The following is a 19,391-nucleotide window of genomic DNA, read 5'->3' as shown; positions in this document are numbered from 1 at the left end:
CACCGTAAAACCATAAACAATGAGTAGCCTGTTAACTTGCTAATCAACAAACAGTACGAGTCTACAACAGGAACAAGGCCTTAACCAAGACGTGTCAATGCTGACTCCTTGTGGACAACAGCGGTAGCAGCACAGCCAATTGAGAAGCGCTGTTCTATTTCCACGCTAACAACCGTTATAATGATTCGCTGTCTTCTCCGTCTACGTTGCAATTACAGCGAACAGGTGTTTGTCGTAACGGCAGCTCAGCTCCCGCCCCCACAGAGCAGCAGTTCCGGGTGTGGGAGGGAACGACAGGGATGTTTGCGGTTAAGGTTTTATTTTACTTACAACAGATGCTCACTGAACATAAATTATTTCCACCCAAGTTCAACTTTAATGCAGCTCTTTACTGATAGTTACACATCTAAATAAGGAATACATATAATATTTTTGTATCATGACTTTCTAAACTGAACTAGCAAAATTCATTTAATTCTATCACCACAGGAACAGGAAGATATTCCAAGTGCTTCTATGCAAATATCGAGAGATGACCATATAAGGTACTCCCTGTATGGCAGTGAGGAAAATAACTCTCTGATTGGGTCTCATTTCAATACTCTAAAGACCCTCCTTCCTTGAGGTAAGATGTGCTCTAGCATGAATGGATAGATTCACTTCTCCAACACAATCATATCCTGTTACTAATCTTTAATATTATTCTATATATATATATATTTATATGTTACAGTATTAATAATTTCAGGAAGGATACCTGTCTAGTGTTGAAACAGGCTGCTCCAGTTACAATAATCCTAATTTCAACCACTTCAGGGAGGTACGGTCAACTTTGGCAGGTTCTAGATTCTAAGGCACCAATTGGTTAAGTCCATCTTTTATAAAACACCACTGTTCAGATCCTATTGGCCTTTCCAAATTCCTGGCGCTCCCGTTGGCTGGATGCTACCTGGAAATGGTGGAACTGGACTGTGATTGGCCAGAGGAGGTGGTGGCAGCGCTGAGGAGGGAGAAGCCACTGTGGCTGGACTCCAGACTGGTCATAGAACCCCTGGAGAGAGACAGAGAGACAGACAGAGAGACAGAGAGATAGACAGAGAGACAGACAGAGAGAGAGACAGAGAGAGAGACACAGACAGACAGAGAGACAGAGAGACACAGAGAGAGAGACAGAGAGAGAGAGACAGAAAGACAGAGAGAGAGAGAGAGAGAGACAGAAAGACAGAGAGAAACAGACACAGAGAGAGAGACAGAGGGATGTAGGAAGAGGGATAGAAGGGGAGGAGTGATAAATCAGGCATTAGGTAAACAGTGCTCGCCTGCATGTGTGAGGAATCTAGAGCATGTATGACTGTGTACGTGTGTGAGAAATAACACATGCGTGTAACTGTGCGTGTGCCAGTGCTTGCTGACCTGAAGTCATGTGACCCAAGCACCTCCGTGTAGAACATGACCTTGCACTTGTGGGAGGAGACCTGGAGGGAGGCCAGGACGTCGTCCACGCGAGGCAGGCTGGAGGCGGAGCAGGCCGGGGCGCTATGGAAACGCCACTGCAGGATGTAGGACCCGGGCCAGCGGGTCACATGGGAGCCCTGGATGGGGGAGGGGGAGTAATGGATGAGTTGACAAATGCATTCCAGCTAGTCTTCCTCCTCCTCTCTCTTCCTCCTCTTCCTCCTCTCTCTTCCTCCTCCTCCTCCTCCCTCTCTCTCTCGTCCTCCTCTCTCTTCCTCCTCCTCCTCCTCCTCCTCCTCCTCTCTCTCTCTTCCTCTTTCTCCTCCTCCTCTCTCTCTCTCTTCCTCCTCCTCCTCTCTCTTCCTCCTCCTCCTCCTCTATCTTCCTCCTCTCTCTTCCTCCTCCTCCTCCTCTCTCTTCCTCCTCCTCTCTCTTCCTCCTCTCTCTTCCTCCTCCTCTCTCTTCCTCATCCTCTCTCTCTCTCCCTCCTCTTCCTCTCTCTCTCTCTTCCTCTCTCTCTCTTCCTCTCTCTCTCTTCCTCCTCCTCCTCCTCTCCCTCTCTTCCTCCTCTTCCTCTCTCTCTCTTCCTCCTCCTCTCTCTTCCTCCTCTCTCTTCCTCCTCCTCTCTCTTCCTCATCCTCTCTCTCTCTCTCCCTCCTCTTCCTCTCTCTCTCTCTCTTCCTCTCTCTCTCTTCCTCCTCCTCCTCCTCTCCCTCTCTTCCTCCTCTTCCTCTCTCTCTCTTCCTCCTCTCACTCACCTGGACACTCTCCCCCTCCTTGCAGGTGAGTGCTGTCTGCACCATGCTGTAGTCCCTCCCCAGCACCCAGGAGCGCTCGATCAGCTGGGCGTTGTTGGCTCCGGGGGAGGTGATGGCGTGGGCCCCCAGGGTGAGGGCCTCTCTCCTGGGCACGGCTGGCGGGGCAGGGGCCCGTCTGGAGTGGTACAGGTGGAAGACCACGTCGCCTTTACACACGTCAAAGTCCCAGGTGATGACCGAGGACGCTTCACTGATCTCTATCAGAACCTGAGAGGAGGGAGAAGAGTTGAACACAGCCCAGTTCGAGACAGTCCAGCTCTACAGAGCGACACAGCCCTAGCTCTCTAGTTCTCCTGGTTGTGCAGTTCTACAGGTTCTCCTGGTTGTGCAGTTCTCCTGGTGCAGGTTACCTCGTGTGGGGCTCCCTTGAAGATGCTGGCGCTCTTGTAGATGGTGTCGTTCCACAGCCGCAGCTCCTCACTCTCCAGCTCCTCTGCTGTGCGGTACAGAGACCTGGGCACCATGCCCCCTTCTGGGATCTCACACTGGACGAGCGAGAGCGAGAGATACACACACACACACACACACACACGAGAGACACATGCAGCGTGACAGGGAAAGAGAGAGAGAAAACCGAGTGTTAAACCGACAATCACGCCACTGTCCACTATCACATTCTCATGACAGGAAACAGGAAGCTCACCATGCAGTCCCCTCCCAGGAAGTCAGGTATGATCTCCATGTCAATGTAGTCCACCAGGCCTCCAGGGCCCTGGTAGTCATTTCCTGCGTAGATCAGGAACTTCCTGCGGGTGTTTTCATCGATGAAGGGGCTCACCTGCAGCACACACACAGGAGGTGTTAACATGAACAGTAACAGCAACAATATGAGATACTACATACAACACTAGCCCTAATATACACTAGCCCCAATACAGTACATGACCCCAGTCCAGCAGCAGTGTTATGCATGTGTCTCACCAGGGTCCAGAGCACAGGGAACACCCGGGGGGCCCTCAGGATGAGCAGTCTCCCCAGGGTCTCGGGGTAGTTGGCCTCCACCACCTCGATGATCCTCAGCAGGGCTCGGACCCCCGGCCTCCACAGGTGGCGCATGTTCAGGCCCTCCAGGTCCACCAGACACGTCCAGCAGCTGGCACACACACACACACACACACACACACACACACACACACACACACACATTACATTCATGGTCGAGATCAGCATGCGTGTGGGAAGATGATGTATGTGTGTGTGTGTGTGTGTACAGACGGTGTGAAGTGTGTGTGCTGGGCTGTACCTGATTGGTCGCCCGAACACTCTGGTGTTTTCTTCACATCGCCTGAGGCCCTCCTCATTGATGGACAGGACCTGACAAACACAACATGAGCTCTCCCTCCTCATTAACTGTGTGGAGTCGGAGGAGTGTGTGTGTGTGTGTGTGTTACTGACCTGTCTCAGTAGAGACTCCTCTCCCAGTGCTCTCACCAGACCCTTGGTGTCCATGTGGCCCAGTCTTAAGATGTATAGAGGACGTCCATCTATACACACACAAACACACACGCCAGAGTTAAACTACATTTTGTTGGGTCAGGCTACATATCAGTTTCCGTTCTGTTCCAGTGGAGCCCAGAGACACATTAACCCTCAAGTCGGCAGTTACAGTTAAACTACATCCTGCAGCTACAATCATTCACAGACATTCAGTCCTGTAATGGCTCATTTCACTGCGGGAGGTAACCGATCGAAGCAGGCTTCCTGGAAAAGGATTCAAACCTTTGTTTGAATCCTTTGTTGTAGTCCTACATCCATGAAGTGTTTTATGGGAGTTGTAGTCCTACCCTTGTCGTGGTGGTGCCAGCCCCCAGTGTAGTAGTCGTGCAGGACCTGCGGCCGCTCCCAGGAGTCTAACAGGAAGTCCACCTGATGCTGCTTCCTCCAGGTGAGCGACTGGCACAGAACCTCCCTGGCCTTCTCCAGGCTGAAGTCCCTGGCCCGCAGGAACCGCAGAACATGCTGGTCCTTAGGGATCTGGACAGAGGGCGGAGGAAGCAGAGTGTTCATGTAAGAGACAGAGGGACGGGACAGTTTGGGATTGAGTGTAAAGCTGTACGAGAGAGAGACAAAAAGAGCAGGCAGAGACACTGAGTTCCTAGTGTGGACCTTGTCCTTGTGGGTTTCCTGCAGCCACAGACGCAGTCTGATCAGACAGCTCTCCTGCAGAGGTGTCAGGTCGCCTAGGTAACGCCGGATGTAATCCGCGTCCAACTTGTCTGAAACCCAAAAGAATGCGCAGGTCAGCACGAAGGAAGAGTCACTCAGTCCGGGAGTCAACACTGCTGTGTGTGTGTGTGTGACTGGTACACCCACCGTCTGGGGGCGCTGCGGGGGGGTCTGTCTGGGCGTCCCTGGGGGGGGCAGCGTGGACGGGGGGGGCCGAGACGGGGGGCGGCTGGAGCCTGGCGGCTGGAGGAGGTGCCAGGGGGGTCCAACGGGGGATGGAGGTCACCCCCTCCTCCTCCAGCTCTCTCAGGAAGTACTCTATGATCTCTTTACCCTGGGGGAGGTAACGAGAGACACCACAGTCTGGTAAAAATAGCTTGATAACATGGTGAGAGAATACAGTCCATAATGAGCCAACACCTGACACACACACACACACACACACACACAGCTGAGCAGGATGTGACAGTCAGGAGCTCCCACACCTTTTTCCAGTTAAGTTTGGATAACTAAGCTGTATAAACATGCTCATGTGACTGTGTCATAACTGTGTTTAAACAGCTCAGTTTATCCACACCGGCTCTTCACATAGCCAGTAAGAGATGAAACGAGATGAGACATGCACACACATGCACACACACCTTTTTAATGTTGCTGGCGTACTGCTTCATGGCTAACTTCTCGGCAGCGTTCTCAAAGCCGAAGAAGGACTTGATGTCTAGACTGGCAGTCTGCTCAAAGCACGTCCACTCCTCGTTCTCTGGGTGCACCTAGCCACAGGAAACAGGAAGTGATCACACACAGACAGACAGGCAGAGAGAGAGAGAGACAGAGAGCACGTCAGGTTGGGAGTGGTACCGTGTAGTTGCAGATCTCGTGGACCATGACCCTGCTGGAGAACGTCTCGTTGGTGACCTCTATGTGGAGGCTTCTCTCCAGACGGTTCAGAGTGTTCTTCTGGAGGAAGTACAGGTAGTCGAGCCCCGCCATCTACACACACACACACACACGCATTAGAGGTGATCTTCAACGCAGAGTGACACCCACCCTGACACTTAGATTTGACTGACTGTGTGTGTGTGTGTGTGTGTGTGTGTGGACTGAACGGTGGACGGAGGTCAAAGGTCAGTCACCCTCTTGAACAGGCGAGGGGCGTCCGCCTCCACTTTGCAGCGTCTCTCCGTAACCGTGGTAACGCCGTCCTCGCTGTGGCGTTCGCTGATGACTTCACTGTCCACAAACACAGGGACCAGGTGGCAGTGAGGAAACCGTCTGACGTAGGCCTGGCGGGGGCGAGTGGGAGATACAGGAAGTAGATTACACAGAGACAGGAAGTAGATTACTCACATGATTTCAAGCATAACAGGACTGGCATGTTTCTATGAGCCTGTTCTGTAACCACATCAAGATGAACAGAAGCCCTTAGGTCAGCGAGCTGTGAAGTTAATGTTCAGTTCCACTGCTGACCCAGCCAGACTGCGGCTGCCTGTGTTTACCGCCTGGCCATCGTGTTTTTTACAGCCCACTTGCTTACCGCCTGCTTTCTCTTCATGAGGCTCACATGACAGTCAGAGCGCTTTACACAATGTCTCCTCTGTCAATATTTACGTTGCAGTCTGACGAGAGCGACTGATGCTGGGTTTGTCTGCCTGCCCGTCTATCTTTCTATGTGCACATGCCTGCCTGCCTGTCTGTCTGTCTGTCTGCCTGCCTGCCTGTCTGTCTGTCTGTCTGTCTGTCTGTCTGTCTGCCTGCCTGCCTGCCTGTCTGTCTGCCTGTCTGTCTGTCAAGTCTGAAGGCCTCAGGCCTGGCTTTTGATAGGTCAGCAGGTCAGGAAGTGGATGATGTGAGTGCCAGGGGGGGGTGACCAGAAAGAGACAGAGAGAGACAGAGAGACAGAGAGAGAGAGAGAGAAAGAGAGAGAGAGAGACAGAGAGAGACAGAGAGAGAGGGAGAGACAGACAGACAAACAGACACACAGACGAAGAGGACAGACAGAGAGAGGAAGAGGAGACAGACAGAGAGGAAGAGGAGACAGACAGAGAGGAAGAGGAGACAGACAGAGAGAGAGACATACAGAGAGAGCGGGAGAGAGACAGAGGAGACAGACAGAGAGAAGAGAGGAAGAGGACAGACAGAGAGAGAGGTGTTGTGTGTACAGTATGACCATATGCAGCTCAGTATCTAAACCCAGTCAGACATGCAGGCCTTGGACATCTGACACGCGTCAGGAATTCATGAACATGCTGAATGATGTAGCCCTTACACACAGGCACACAATGTCCGCCCTCTCACACACACACGGAACTTACTACCCACACACTGCACACACCATAGATACACAATTTACTACACATACAATTTACCACCCACACATTACACAGAACTTACTGCCATGATCAGCTCAAACGGGTGTTTATAGACTCTCACGGGTGACTGGTATTGCTGCACCATGGTTGATGTTTTGAAAGTCCAACTCTCTCTGTGCAACGTAAGACACACATCAACATCGGTACACATTTAATTAACTTAGCAGACGCCTTCATCCAATGTCACATACAAATAGGCTAGCTCATATAGTAAGTACAGTAGATAATCAAGGAAAGCAGTTAAGAGTATTTAAGTGCCATGGAACAGTCTGTATTTTAAGCAGAGATTGCAACTGTAGCTAAATGTATTCCTCACAGTGTTCGTTTAGACTCGACCACATAACGCTGTTTTGAGCAAAGTTCAGATAAGAGATTGCAGAGATGGCATTGCAGGATATTGGCCGTCATCATTTTCATCAGATGGTGGAGAAATTGTGACTTAGCTTAAGTGTTATGTTGTGGAAGGAAGTGCATTTGCTGTGAGATTTTGTTGACTAGCTAGTGTGGTCATCAGAATACTATCGCGACCTGAAGAAGTTTGGACGCGCAAAAAATGGACCCGGTAGCTAGCTAAATATATAGAGCTAAAAGGAATTAGCCTGATACGTAGGATACCAGTGTACAGTGAAACCAGTGTGCTACTAATGCTGACAAACCAATATTGTAGCTATATTCTATTACTGTACTCTAATATGACTAACTGCAGATCTATAGTCCATCTATGCTAACCTAAATACCTGGCTAAATACTTTTCTAGCTAGCTGCTTCCACTTCTTAACTCAAACTAGCTAACAATAATCGATAGATGGATTTATATTTTATAGCGATAACCGTTGATAATGTGAGACGATGGCACAATTCCGTATTTTTCTGAAGCAATGACACGTAGCTAACCAGCTAACGCAGATCATCTAGTACTTTTTCGCACAGCAACTTTTGCATCGTACGATAAGCTACAATCAAGAGATACAATATAGTTTTAGGCTAGCTATTACACAATAACCCGTCTGCAGTAAATCGTAAATTAGCCAGACTACACGTGAGAGGTATTCCTACAACCAATTGTTTCACTTTAGCCAACGTAGGCTAGCTGATTGACACGAAAAAATGTAGAGCTAGCAGAGCTAAGCTGTTTTGCTTTATTGTGACCACCCGTGTGAAAAAACGGACCAAGTTGCTAGTAAAACTTACCGAATCTACTGGAATCTCAAAGATCACTCGGTGTGGAAAAAATGGTCACTGAACTATTTGAATCATCTGATATCCAAATTAACGTCGTCCAACGCAAAACAATGCTTTGTTTAGTGCCGTATTTGTTGAGATATAGCTAGCTACACAAAGCAGCCGGAGGAGCTAGCTAGTCTGACTGCTAGAACCAGACGGAATGTTCCTCTAAGCCCCGCCCCCAGTCACACGTAACACTACACAGCTGTCTTTTATTGATTTGCGTCCTCGGTCATTTGTAACATAACATTGGATTACAAAACACTGTTGGCAATTCATTTAATGGGCGCCTTCACCAAAAGCAACATAGCCTACTGCATTTAGAAAGTAGCCTACAGTAATAAAATATTAAAAGGAAATAGTTCTAATAGTATGCTATTTTAGACGCGATAAAGTTGTTCAATTTGATTTAGTCAGCTTATCGGCATTTAGCATTATAAACAACTGTCATTGTTGTAATCATACTTCAATGTAGGCCTACATCTTTAGGAGTGTCTAGTATGAATAATTGAATTCTTCCTACAACAACACAAAAATATTGGTCAGCAGATAGCGCTGTAGACGTCGTCATCGTCATTCCCCGGGGTCTCTTCCCAGCGCTGTAGACAGCTGGGGTATTTCTATTTTAAGTAAAAGTCGTTGTTGAATGTTTGCGGCAAAACTCTAGTTTGGCCGTCAAATGACTGAGTCATGAAATACGTTTTTTTTTGTACCTTCCAATGCACAACAAATTATTTTCTGTTGAAATTATTACTGTTTTGGCATCAAATCTGAGGCAGCTATCCCAGAACAAAATGTCTAGAACACTATCTAGGTCAACACTGCTGTCAAACTGCGATGTGTATAGTACACACAGACCGTTCCTTGACCCCGACCACCGAAATACTGTTTAAACAAAATGCGGTCCTTGGTAAACATACATCGGCAGTTACCACTCAACCGCATCCAGGTTGTTTTTGCACTTTGTCCTAACGGGCTGCCTCATTCTCCCATCTCCTCTCATCCAGTCCCTTCAAACCGGGGCCTCAGAGATCACGGGGGTGCAAACTGGAGTCAGTGCAATTAGATACTTGATGTGGAAGTTTTGGGACCGATCAGAGCAGGGCTGAAACAGCGTGTTCCCAGCCCACTGATTCTCATGAGTTATTTAGCAAGTGCTGGGAGGATGTGGGGAAGGATAGGCAGGGATTGAGGCAATATGTGTGTGTTGAGGAGGGTGGGGGGGTGCAGGAGAAAGGAAGCAATATGGATGGGTAACACCCTCCTTCCTCTCTCTTTCATAGATTCCCATCACGTAGGAGAAGTGGTTTGGAGATCCGCTCCAGACATTTGATACCCCTGAACCCCGACAAATGTGAACCTCCTCTTGGTCTAGTGCTCAGCTTGAACTACAGGCTTTATACAGTTCGGATCAGGCAATGATAGCGGGGTCTGAAGTTTGCAAGTTGGGTCACATGCAGTTTTCAAATATGTGAAAACAGTGTATGGAAAAAAAGGTATTTTGAATGTTGTCATGTCAGAGGACTGAGGAGCCGGTGTCATCTGCCAGCCTGGATCCCCATCTCTCTGATGAGCTCTAATAGACCTCAGTAGAGCTGCTTAAGGTCTGCTTCAGCGCTGGTGTGTGTCTTACAGTCAGATCTTTGGCTCCCTTAACATCCCATAATAATACCTTGCTGAGTCACACTCTGGAGGTCAACTCATGTGTCCTGAGTTAAACTGGCAACTAGAGGAGTAACACAACGATAGTCAAACCATCCAATTTATTTCCCGCGATAGGCTTTGCTATCCAATCACTACATGGAAGATTGGAATTACTGAGTAAAATATGCATTTATTACCCTGGTAGAGGGTGGATGGGTCTAGTACAAAGCCTTTCCGTTAGAGAGGGGGAAAAAAGAGATGAGAACGATCCCGATCACATAAACCGCTGGCTCTGGGAACAAGAAAATGATTGTCTCTCTGTGTTATTCATGTTTAACTATGAGGAGACTGGGATGGTGGGGGACAGGGTGAGGAGGAAAGTGAGGGGGACGAGAGATATTAAGATTGACAGAGAGATGGTGCAGCGGCGCAGCGATGGTATCTGATTTAAGACTGCGTATATTTCTTGGGAACATGCTGTCCCCCAATGAACAAAACGATCACAGCAAACTCAATTAATGGGCCAGTGCATGTTGAAGGTATTCTGATATCTCTCTGCCTGTCTCTCTCTGCCTGTCTCTCTCTGCCAGTCTCTCTCTGCCAGTCTCTCTCTGCCAGTCTCTCTCTGCCAGTCTCTCTCTGCCAGTCTCTCTCTGCCAGTCTCTCTCTGCCAGTCTCTCTCTGCCTGTCTCTCTCTGCCTGTCTCTCTCTGCCTGTCTCTTTCTGCCTGTCTCTCTCTGCCAGTCTTTCTCTGCCAGTCTCTCTCTGCCAGTCTCTCTCTGCCTGTCTCTCTCTGCCTGTCTCTCTCTGCCTGTCTCTCTCTGCCTGTCTCTGTCTGCCTGTCTCTGTCTGCCTGTCTCTGTCTGCCTGTCTCTGTCTGCCTGTCTCTGCCTGTCTCTCTCTGCCTGCCTTAATCTGCCTGCCTCTCTCTGTTGGTCTGCCTATCTGACTGCCCATCCACCTGCTATCTCTCAGATTGATCAAGTGTGTTCAAAAACTCAGCCTCCAATCCATTTCCATCCCAGAATATATTAGAGTTGAACAAAGCCTGCACAGATTCTACCTTGATATAGCCAGAAGTCGTGTCTCCTCTGCAAGAGTAATTGGCTGGCCAAACAAAAACACAAACAGTCACCAGGGTGGAGGTCTGCCCAGACAGAAGGACAGAGTACCAAACCAGACACACAACAAGCCTGGAGAATCAGAGATGCTGCCAGTGACCCCCTGCCTGCCGTGATGGTGATGACGGAAGGATGCATTTTGAGAGAATTGAAATGTCTGGCTTGGTGTCTTCACCCGTGGTCACATTAAGGGGGGGGGGGGGGGCTGGGTAAGGAGGGGGGGGCCGGGTGAGGTGGGGGGGGGGATTGGGACACCAATTAGAAGCTTAAGATACAGTGGAGGACAGGAAGTGAAACAGCCATGCGTTTCCCTGAGATTCCCCCATCACTAGACACACGTGTGGGCGTCCATGTTGTGTGATCTGGCAGCAAGGCATTCTGGGAGTTCACAGCTGCAACACCCATAACCCACCTGGGCGCTGACATCACACAACAGCCTGTCGTCTCAACATCCACTGACTGCTCTGAAGTAAATAAAAAATATAAAAAAATAACAGGACAAATGTTGATGTGTCCTGATCACACAAGAACAGATGCCAAGCCTGGCTATGGCCGGGGTCTGTCTGGGAGCCATGTGGTTGGAGCATCACACAACGCCTCCTTCTAAGGCCCCCCCTCCCAGCCCGGTCACAGGCAGTGTGGGCAGAGCGCCACCTGGCCCTTGCGATAGCCCCTGCAGGGACACAGACGCATCTGGTCTGGGCCGGCCCCCGCACAGCTGGAGAGGAGGGGCTCCTTCTGGAGACAACACGCCCCGCTCCCCAGGGTGAACGCAGGACACACCGGGTGCACCTTCTCCTCCACCTCCACACACTGCAGCTTCAACCTGACAGAGACAACGAGAGAGAGACAGGGAGAGGATAGAGAGAGAGAGAGAGAGAGAGAGAGGGGGAGGGGAAGAAAGAATGAAATTGCAGAGACAGAGAGAATAAGAGACAGAGAAGGAACATAATTAGACATCTGAGTCGTAAACACTCTTTTTTAACGAACCAATGCAATGACATCACTACAACTGGAATGCCACCAGAGAGGAGGCCAGCTCACCCCCTGAAGGCCTCTCTGATGTTGATGTAGTGGAAGTAGGAGGGCTCACAGATTAGCCCCGCCCCCTGACACGCCTCCACACAAGACTGCCCCCCCAGGGAGGCCAGTAGTCTCAGAGAGGAGAGCGGGGGCCAGGTGGGGGGCGCGCTGATGTTGGATGCCCAGGAGAGGGCACTCTCACTGGGCAGGAGGACAAAAGGGCTGGGGGGGCTGCCGGGCCAAACACTGGACATGTTAACTGGAGGAAACGGTGCCTGGGGAGAACAGAAGTCCTGAGAGGAGAAGAAGAAGACAGGAGAGGGGAGGGGAGGAGAGAGCAGAGAGAGGAGAGGAAGAGAGGAGGGGAGAGAGAGGAGGGGAAGAGAGGAGGGTAAAGAGGAGAGAGGAGGGGAAGAGAGGAGGGTAAAGAGGAGAGAGGAGGGGAGAGAGAGGAGAGAGGAGGGGAGGAGAGGAGGGGAGAGGAGGGGAGGAGAGGAGGGGAGAGAGGAGGGGAGAGAGGAGGGGAGAGGAGAAGAGGAGGGGAAGAGAGAAGAAGTGAATACGGTTTGTGGAGATGACAGGAAGTCAGCTGGGAATAAAATTGACTGTGTTCATTTCAGCTATGAGCCATTCCTTCAGATCCCAGCTATGTTATGGAGGGTGTCATATCCACACTCAGCTTCTCTACAGAAGCAGTGTCTGAGTGTGTAGACACACACACACACACACACACACTAAGGTGGAGAGACCCAGCAGCTCACCTGGTTGTGGATGTAGGCGTGAACACGCTCCAACATCCCCTCACAGCTGTACTCATAGGGCAGGAAAGGCTCCACCTGGACACACACACACACACACACACAATAGACTAAAGGATAAATAAGAAGAGATGTTAAAGAATAAATTCAATTCATTTCCCACAATCTCCCTCCCCACCTCCCCCCCCCCCTCCCCCCTCCCCCCCCCCCCCTCCCTCCCCCCCTCCCCCTCCCCTCCCCCCCTCCCTCCCTCCCCCCTCCCTCCCCCTCCCTCCCCCCACCCTCCCTCCCTCCCAGGGTCAGAGGTCAGGGACAGGGTCCTCAGACTCGTACCTTGGTCCTCATGATCTCTCTGATGGCAGCGTGGAGCTGCTGGGAGCTGTTGAAGTCCACCGTGAAAACGTGAGGCCGGCCGATGTGCTGCTCTGCGTAGGGGTGCTGGGAGGACACCTAGGGGGGGGGGCAAGGGGAGGGAAGGAGGGGGAGGGCAAGGGGATGGAAGGAGGGTGGGGTGAGGGGTAAAGGGATGCTAACAAATGAATTCCAGGTCAATATGAGATCAATACTAGGCCAGCCAATGCAGCAGTAGTCAAGTTTAAATACCGATGAAGCAATAAAGGGATGATCAGTCAGCAGCTGCTTCCACAGCAGCACCTTCACCCCTCCCTCACACACTTCAGTCATCCAGCACAATATTCAACATTCAGCATTCAACACAATATAAAAATAAAAACCAAATGCAGGAATATGTAGAAGAACAGGGACCAGGAGTGCAGGAGTTGCCAAGCAGAGCTCTGTTGTTTTAGACTAAATCAGTTCATCACACAAGGAGATGCTTGCTTGTGAGGACCTCCATTGGCTCACCTGTCTGGATGTAGGCTTGCCTTTGAAGAACTCGTGGTTGAGAGAGCTGTGCGGTGGGGTAAACTTCGGCTGAAGAAAGATGCACCCATTGGCTATAGCCTCCAGGGGGGCGGGGCCTTCGTACGGGAAGCCAAACCCCACAAAGAGCTGAGTAAGAGAGAGGACAGGAAGTGACATCAGAAAGGCGTAACAACGGCGGCGATGGCGTGGTGTTTTGGTCGCCATGGCAATACCTTGGCCCTCCTCAGCAGCAGCTGGAGGTCATGCTGTCCCAGCAGGCCGTGGTTCTGCACGAACGCAGGCACCTCCAGGGGGCGCTGCGACTCAAAGTACACCGTCCCATGGACCTCCATGTACTCATGTAGGATGGACAGGAACTTCTCCTTACCCTGCGGCATCATGGGACATGGAGTTTAGAATCGGTGGGACAGAGGGGGGAAGGAGTGGATCGAAACCTTTGTTGTCCGTCGTACTGTGGGTTTGCTTATGAAATGTACTGGGTTAGTCTTTGTATGATTCTGTAGGTTAAGATATTTAGATTACTGTGTGTTTATGTATTCAAGACTACTGTCTCAATGCCTTATAGCATTTCTTATAATAATAATACAGAAACACAATCTAAACAAGCTGGGTAGATTTGGGTTCATTTGGAAGCAGAACACCAGATCTCTCCACCTCAGTCATTCTGCTAAGGTGAAACTGCATGAAAGCTCTGGGAAGCAAATCCCAGTGGAGCACCATGAATTATTTACCAGGTAAAATCTTTAATGAGTTTCATAACGCCTTCCTCCTCCTCCACCTGCTCCTCCTCAGTGACAGGCTCTGTCGTCTGAGAGAAACTTTGGGATGAAAATTAGATAGTGTCTCTGGCGTTTGGGGAGTCATCTCTTTATGGTGTGCGTAGTGTGCCTGTGTGAGTGTGTGTGTTTGTGAGTGTGTGAGTGTGTGAGTGTGTGAGTGTGTGAGTGTGTGAGTGTGTGTGAGTGTGTGTGTGTGCGCTAACCTTCCACATGGCCGCCTCTTTGCCGTAGATCACAGCCATGTTGTTCCTCCGGATGCTGCTTCTGTCCGTTTGGTTCAGCTCTTCCGCCACAAAGCCCATGAAGGAGTTATCTGGAGAGTGAGCTGCTTTGGACACACACAGAAGACTGGTACAGTGTGTGTGTGAGGATGTGTGTGTGTGTGAGGGTGCGTGTGTGTGTGACAGCTGTGACTGCAGATGCTACACACACACACAAACATCCTCCCATCACAGACAAACATCCTGTTTCTGGGGTTGTGTGAGAGTCTACCCTTCCCCAAACACCTCCCTCCCTCCAACCCCTCCTTCCCTCCAACCCCTCCCTCCCTCCAACCCCTCCAACCCCACCCTCCCTCCAACCCCTCCCTCCCTCCCTCCAACCCCTCCTTCCAACCCCACCCTCCCTCCAACCCTTCCTTCCCTCCCTCCAACCCCTCCCTCCAACCCCTCCCTCCCTCCCTCCAACCCCTCCCTCCAACCCCTCCCTCCCTCCAACCCCTCCCTCCCTCCAACACCTCCCTCCCTCCAACACCTCCCTCCAACACCTCCCTCCAACCCCTCCCTCCAACCCCTCCCTCCCTCCAACACCTCCCTCCAACACCTCCCTCCAACACCTCCCTCCCTCCAACCCCTCCCTCCCTCCCTCCAACCCCTCCCTCCAAACCCTCCCTCCCTCCAACCACTCCAACACCTCCCTCCCTCCAACCCCTCCCTCCCTCCAATCCCTCCAACCCCTCCCTCCCTCCAACACCTCCCTCCCTCCAACACCTCCCTCCAACACCTCCCTCCAACACCTCCCTCCAACACCTCCCTCCCTCCAACCCCTCCCTCCCTCCCTCCCTCCAACCCCTCCCTCCCTCCCTCCAACCCCTCCCTCCCTCCAACTCCTCCCTCCCTCTAACCCCTCCCTCCCTCCCTCCAACACCTCCCTCCAACCCCTCCCTCCAACACCTCCCTCCAACCCCTCCCTCCCTCCAACCCCTCCCTCTCTCCCTCCCATCACCTACGGAACATGGTCATGTACTGTCCCGGGCTGAGGTTCCAGTGGCCCCAGCTGGTGATGTGTCTGTGCTGCGTAGCGTACTCCTCATGGTTATACACCGGCTCAGTGCCAAACGAGTCGATCACCCGGAGATGACACCTGGGGGAGGGAGAGACGGAGGGAGGGAGGGAGGGAGGGAGGGAGGGGTTGGAGGGAGGGAGGGAGGGAGGGAGGGAGGGAGGGAGGGAGGGAGGGAGGGAGGGAGGGAGGGAGGGAGGGAGGGAGGGAGGGAGGGAGGGAGGAGACAGACAGACAGACAGAGAGAAAAAGTGTGGGAGAAAAAGGTGTTTGTGTGAAGCTTGATAGACAAACAAAAAGTTAATCTTCTCTCACTCAGGACAAAACTTAAATCATTAAGCCACCACACTCTCCTTCTCTCCCACCTGAAACTGCCTCGTCATAGACTCCAATTACTGTCTCCTGCTGAGTCAACACTCTCCAGAAAGCCTTCAAGAAGTCTCACTGCGCTGCTCTTGCCTAAAGTTTCCTCCCAGAGTTTAGCCGGTCTATACTGACGCCTCAAGACCCAGTCCAGGGAAGGGTTTCCTTCACTCTCAATCTGCTTCTCATCATTCAACCAATCGACCGCCTTGGGCGGCTTTAGGACGACGCCCCTCGGGGAGTGATTGGCTAATGCACAAGGTAGTCCTAACCCTAACAGAGTACAGGCACTGTTCACTGTTCCCTCAAGCAGGAACAAGGCAATTTCAGGAGACTGAGCTATGTTATTAGCAAACAAGCACTCGTGTTGAACTCCTATACACACACACCCACACACACACACAGACACACTCTCTCTCTGACCTGTGTGTCCTGAGTGACAGCCCCATGTGCCGCTTCATCTGCCGCAGGCCATGGTAGTCTGTGTAGATGAGGTCAAAGGGCAACACTCCTGTCAGTGGGCAGCTGCCCCTGCCTGGGGGCACGCCCAGGAACCTGGACACACACACACACACACACACACCACAAAGCACACGCACACACACACAAAAGACACACAGGAGTGTAGGCTGTGAGGGGCTGGGTCTGTGTGGAAATGTGTCTCAGCAGGGAGGAGGTGTGGTCAGCCAGGGAGGAGGTGTGGTCAGCCAGGGAGGAGTTGTGGTCAGCCAGGGAGGAGGTGTGGTCAGCCAGGGAGGAGGTGTGGTCAGCCAGGGAGGAGGTGTGGTCAGCCAGGGAGGAGGTGTGGTCAGCCAGGGAGGAGTTGTGGTCAGCCAGGGAGGAGTTGTGGTCAGCCAGGGAGGAGGTGTGGTCAGCCAGGGAGGAGGTGTGGTCAGCCAGGGAGGAGGTGTGGTCAGCCAGGGAGGAGGTGTGGTCAGCCAGTCATCCCTGTGATCCTCCTGACCTGACTCAGAAGGAACTCTAACTGCACCTCTCTCTCTGTCTGTCTCTGTCTCTCTCTCTCTCTCTGTCTGTCTCTCTCTCTCTCTCGTAACGAGCCACTCATGCTCTCAGTGTTGAGAGGAAGTGCCGACATAAACACACTGCAGGACGACGCTAGGCATCAGCACTCACACACACAGTCATACACACGCTCACACACACAGTCATACACACGCTCACACACACAGTCATACACACGCTCACACACACAGTCATACACACGCTCACACACACAGTCATACACACACTCACACACACAGTCATACACACACTCACACACACAGTCATACACACGCTCACACACACAGTCATACACACACTCACACACACAGTCATACACACGCTCACACACACAGTCATACACACGCTCACACACACACACACGCTCACACACACAGTCATACACACGCTCACACACACAGTCATACACACACTCACACACACAGTCATACACACGCTCACACACACAGTCATACACACGCTCACACACACAGTCATACACACACTCACACACACAGTCATACACACACTCACACACACAGTCATACACACGCTCACACACACAGTCATACACACACTCACACACACAGTCATACACACACTCACACACACAGTCATACACACGCTCACACACACAGTCATACACACACTCACACACACAGTCATACACACGCTCACACACACAGTCATACACACGCTCACACACACAGTCATACACACGCTCACACACACAGTCATACACACGCTCACACACACAGTCATACACACGCTCACACACACAGTCATACACACACTCACACACACAGTCATACACACGCTCACACACACAGTCATACACACGCTCACACACACACACACGCTCACACACACAGTCATACACACGCTCACACACACAGTCATACACACACTCACACACACAGTCATACACACGCTCACACACACAGTCATACACACGCTCACACACACAGTCATACACACACTCACACACACAGTCATACACACACTCACACACACAGTCATACACACGCTCACACACACAGTCATACACACACTCACACACACAGTCATACACACACTCACACACACAGTCATACACACGCTCACACACACAGTCATACACACACTCACACACACAGTCATACACACGCTCACACACACAGTCATACACACACTCACACACACAGTCATACACACGCTCACACACACAGTCATACACACGCTCACACACACAGTCATACACACGCTCACACACACAGTCATACACACACTCACACACACAGTCATACACACACTCACACACACAGTCATACACACACTCACACACACAGTCATACACACGCTCACACACACAGTCATACACACGCTCACACACACAGTCATACACACGCTCACACACACACACACTCACACAAACACTCACCACTGCATTACGGCGTGCAAAAACACCTAGCACTTAAAAAAGGTAAAAAAAACTCTGAAGAGAGTGAGTGTGTGTTGGCACGAGCGTGTGTCAGTGCCAGCGAGTGTGAGTGAACGTCAGTGTGTGGGTGTGGGTGTGTCCTAAATGCTACACCTGTGAGATGCCCGTAAAGCATGTTTGGAAATGACAGCCGACACACACACACTCTCTCCAGCTGCTACTTATGCTAATGCCAACAGCAACAGGACACTGGCTCCTGCTGAACCTGCCCGTGTGTGTGTCTTTCACAGCTTCCCCCTGCAGCCTGGTCAGGTAAGGACAGCCCCCTGCAGCCTGGCTAGGTAAGGACAGCCCCCTGCAGCCTGGCTAGGTAAGGACAGCCCCCTGCAGCCTGGCTAGGTAAGGACAGCCCCCTGCAGCCTGGCTAGGTAAGGACAGCCCCCTGCAGCCTGGTCAGGTAAGGACAGCCCCCTGCAGCCTGGCTAGGTAAGGACAGCCCCCTGCAGCCTGGCTAGGTAAGGACAGCCCCCTGCAGCCTGGCTAGGTAAGGACAGCCCCCTGCAGCCTGGCTAGGTAAGGACAGCCCCCTGCAGCCTGGCTAGGTAAGGACAGCCCCCTGCAGCCTGGCTAGGTAAGGACAGCCCCCTGCAGCCTGGCTAGGTAAGGACAGCCCCCTGCAGCCTGGCTAGGTAAGGACAGCCCCCTGCAGCCTGGCTAGGTAAGGACAGCCCCCTGCAGCCTGGCTAGGTAAGGACAGCCCCCTGCAGCCTGGCTAGGTAAGGACAGCCCCCTGCAGCCTGGCTAGGTAAGGACAGCCCCCTGCAGCCTGGCTAGGTAAGGACAGCCCCCTGCAGCCTGGCTAGGTAAGGACAGCCCCCTGCAGCCTGGTCAGATAAGGACAGCTCAGGGAGAGAGGAGCTAAGGCACCAGCGTGCCTTGTGATTGGTTCACTTGGACAGTCCTACTTTCACTAGTAAAACTAGTGTGTGTGTGGGGGGGGGGGGTCAGATGGCTGAGCGGTTAAGGAATCAGGCTATGTACTGGGGCAAGGCACTTCACCCTTCACTTTCCTCGGGGGGAATG

At 51.8% G+C, this 19,391-nt stretch overlaps 2 protein-coding genes across 3 annotated transcripts in view; both read right to left on the bottom strand.

The window, feature by feature from the left end:
* Positions 1-368: 368 nt before the first annotated feature.
* On the bottom strand, positions 369-8,200 carry LOC146252895 (SEC14-like protein 1). 2 transcript variants are annotated; one of them, XM_084678655.1, is made up of 16 exons: positions 8,000-8,200; positions 6,831-6,921; positions 5,573-5,722; positions 5,298-5,429; positions 5,081-5,209; positions 4,587-4,773; positions 4,380-4,489; positions 4,058-4,247; positions 3,669-3,757; positions 3,517-3,587; positions 3,195-3,366; positions 2,917-3,051; positions 2,624-2,758; positions 2,214-2,480; positions 1,414-1,592; positions 369-1,051 (listed from the first exon to the last, which is right to left on the bottom strand). In XM_084678655.1, the coding sequence occupies exons 2-16, from the start codon at positions 6,891-6,893 to the stop codon at positions 946-948; spliced, it is 2,115 nt and encodes a 704-aa protein (XP_084534781.1). In that variant the 5' UTR covers positions 6,894-6,921; positions 8,000-8,200; the 3' UTR covers positions 369-945. The 2 variants fall into 2 exon arrangements, with proteins under 2 accessions (XP_084534781.1, XP_084534780.1); XM_084678654.1 differs by having other exon boundaries at positions 3,517-3,757.
* A 3,224-nt stretch (positions 8,201-11,424) lies between these two features.
* Positions 11,425-19,391, bottom strand: part of LOC146252894 (alpha-1,6-mannosylglycoprotein 6-beta-N-acetylglucosaminyltransferase B-like) — a 14,629-nt gene continuing 6,662 nt past the window's right edge. The window contains exons 9-17 of the mRNA XM_084678657.1: positions 16,310-16,441; positions 15,471-15,604; positions 14,446-14,567; positions 13,676-13,831; positions 13,443-13,589; positions 12,912-13,028; positions 12,582-12,656; positions 11,842-12,113; positions 11,425-11,623 (exon numbers count right to left, since the gene is read on the bottom strand). Of these exons, the coding sequence (XP_084534783.1) occupies positions 11,425-11,623; positions 11,842-12,113; positions 12,582-12,656; positions 12,912-13,028; positions 13,443-13,589; positions 13,676-13,831; positions 14,446-14,567; positions 15,471-15,604; positions 16,310-16,441 (1,354 nt within the window). The remainder of the gene's footprint in view (positions 11,624-11,841; positions 12,114-12,581; positions 12,657-12,911; positions 13,029-13,442; positions 13,590-13,675; positions 13,832-14,445; positions 14,568-15,470; positions 15,605-16,309; positions 16,442-19,391) is intronic.

This window comes from Hypomesus nipponensis, chromosome 17, assembly GCF_054491055.1.
Source record: "Hypomesus nipponensis isolate SF chromosome 17, ASM5449105v1, whole genome shotgun sequence".
Lineage (NCBI taxonomy): Eukaryota > Metazoa > Chordata > Actinopteri > Osmeriformes > Osmeridae > Hypomesus > Hypomesus nipponensis.
The sequence above is the reverse complement of the archived record's forward strand: the minus strand, read 5'-3'. Positions and strand labels throughout refer to the sequence as shown.

Excerpts from the sequence above, each read along its gene's own strand:
- LOC146252895 (XM_084678654.1), bottom strand. The coding sequence starts at position 6,893 with ATGGTGCAGCAATACCAGTCACCCGTGAGAGTCTATAAACACCCGTTT. Across the intron at positions 5,210-5,297 it reads ACGAGATCTGCAACTACACG|GTGCACCCAGAGAACGAGGA; the intron begins GTACCACTCCCA and ends TCCTGTGGCTAG. Across the intron at positions 3,367-3,516 it reads GTGTTCGGGCGACCAATCAG|CTGCTGGACGTGTCTGGTGG; the intron begins GTACAGCCCAGC and ends TGTGTGTGCCAG.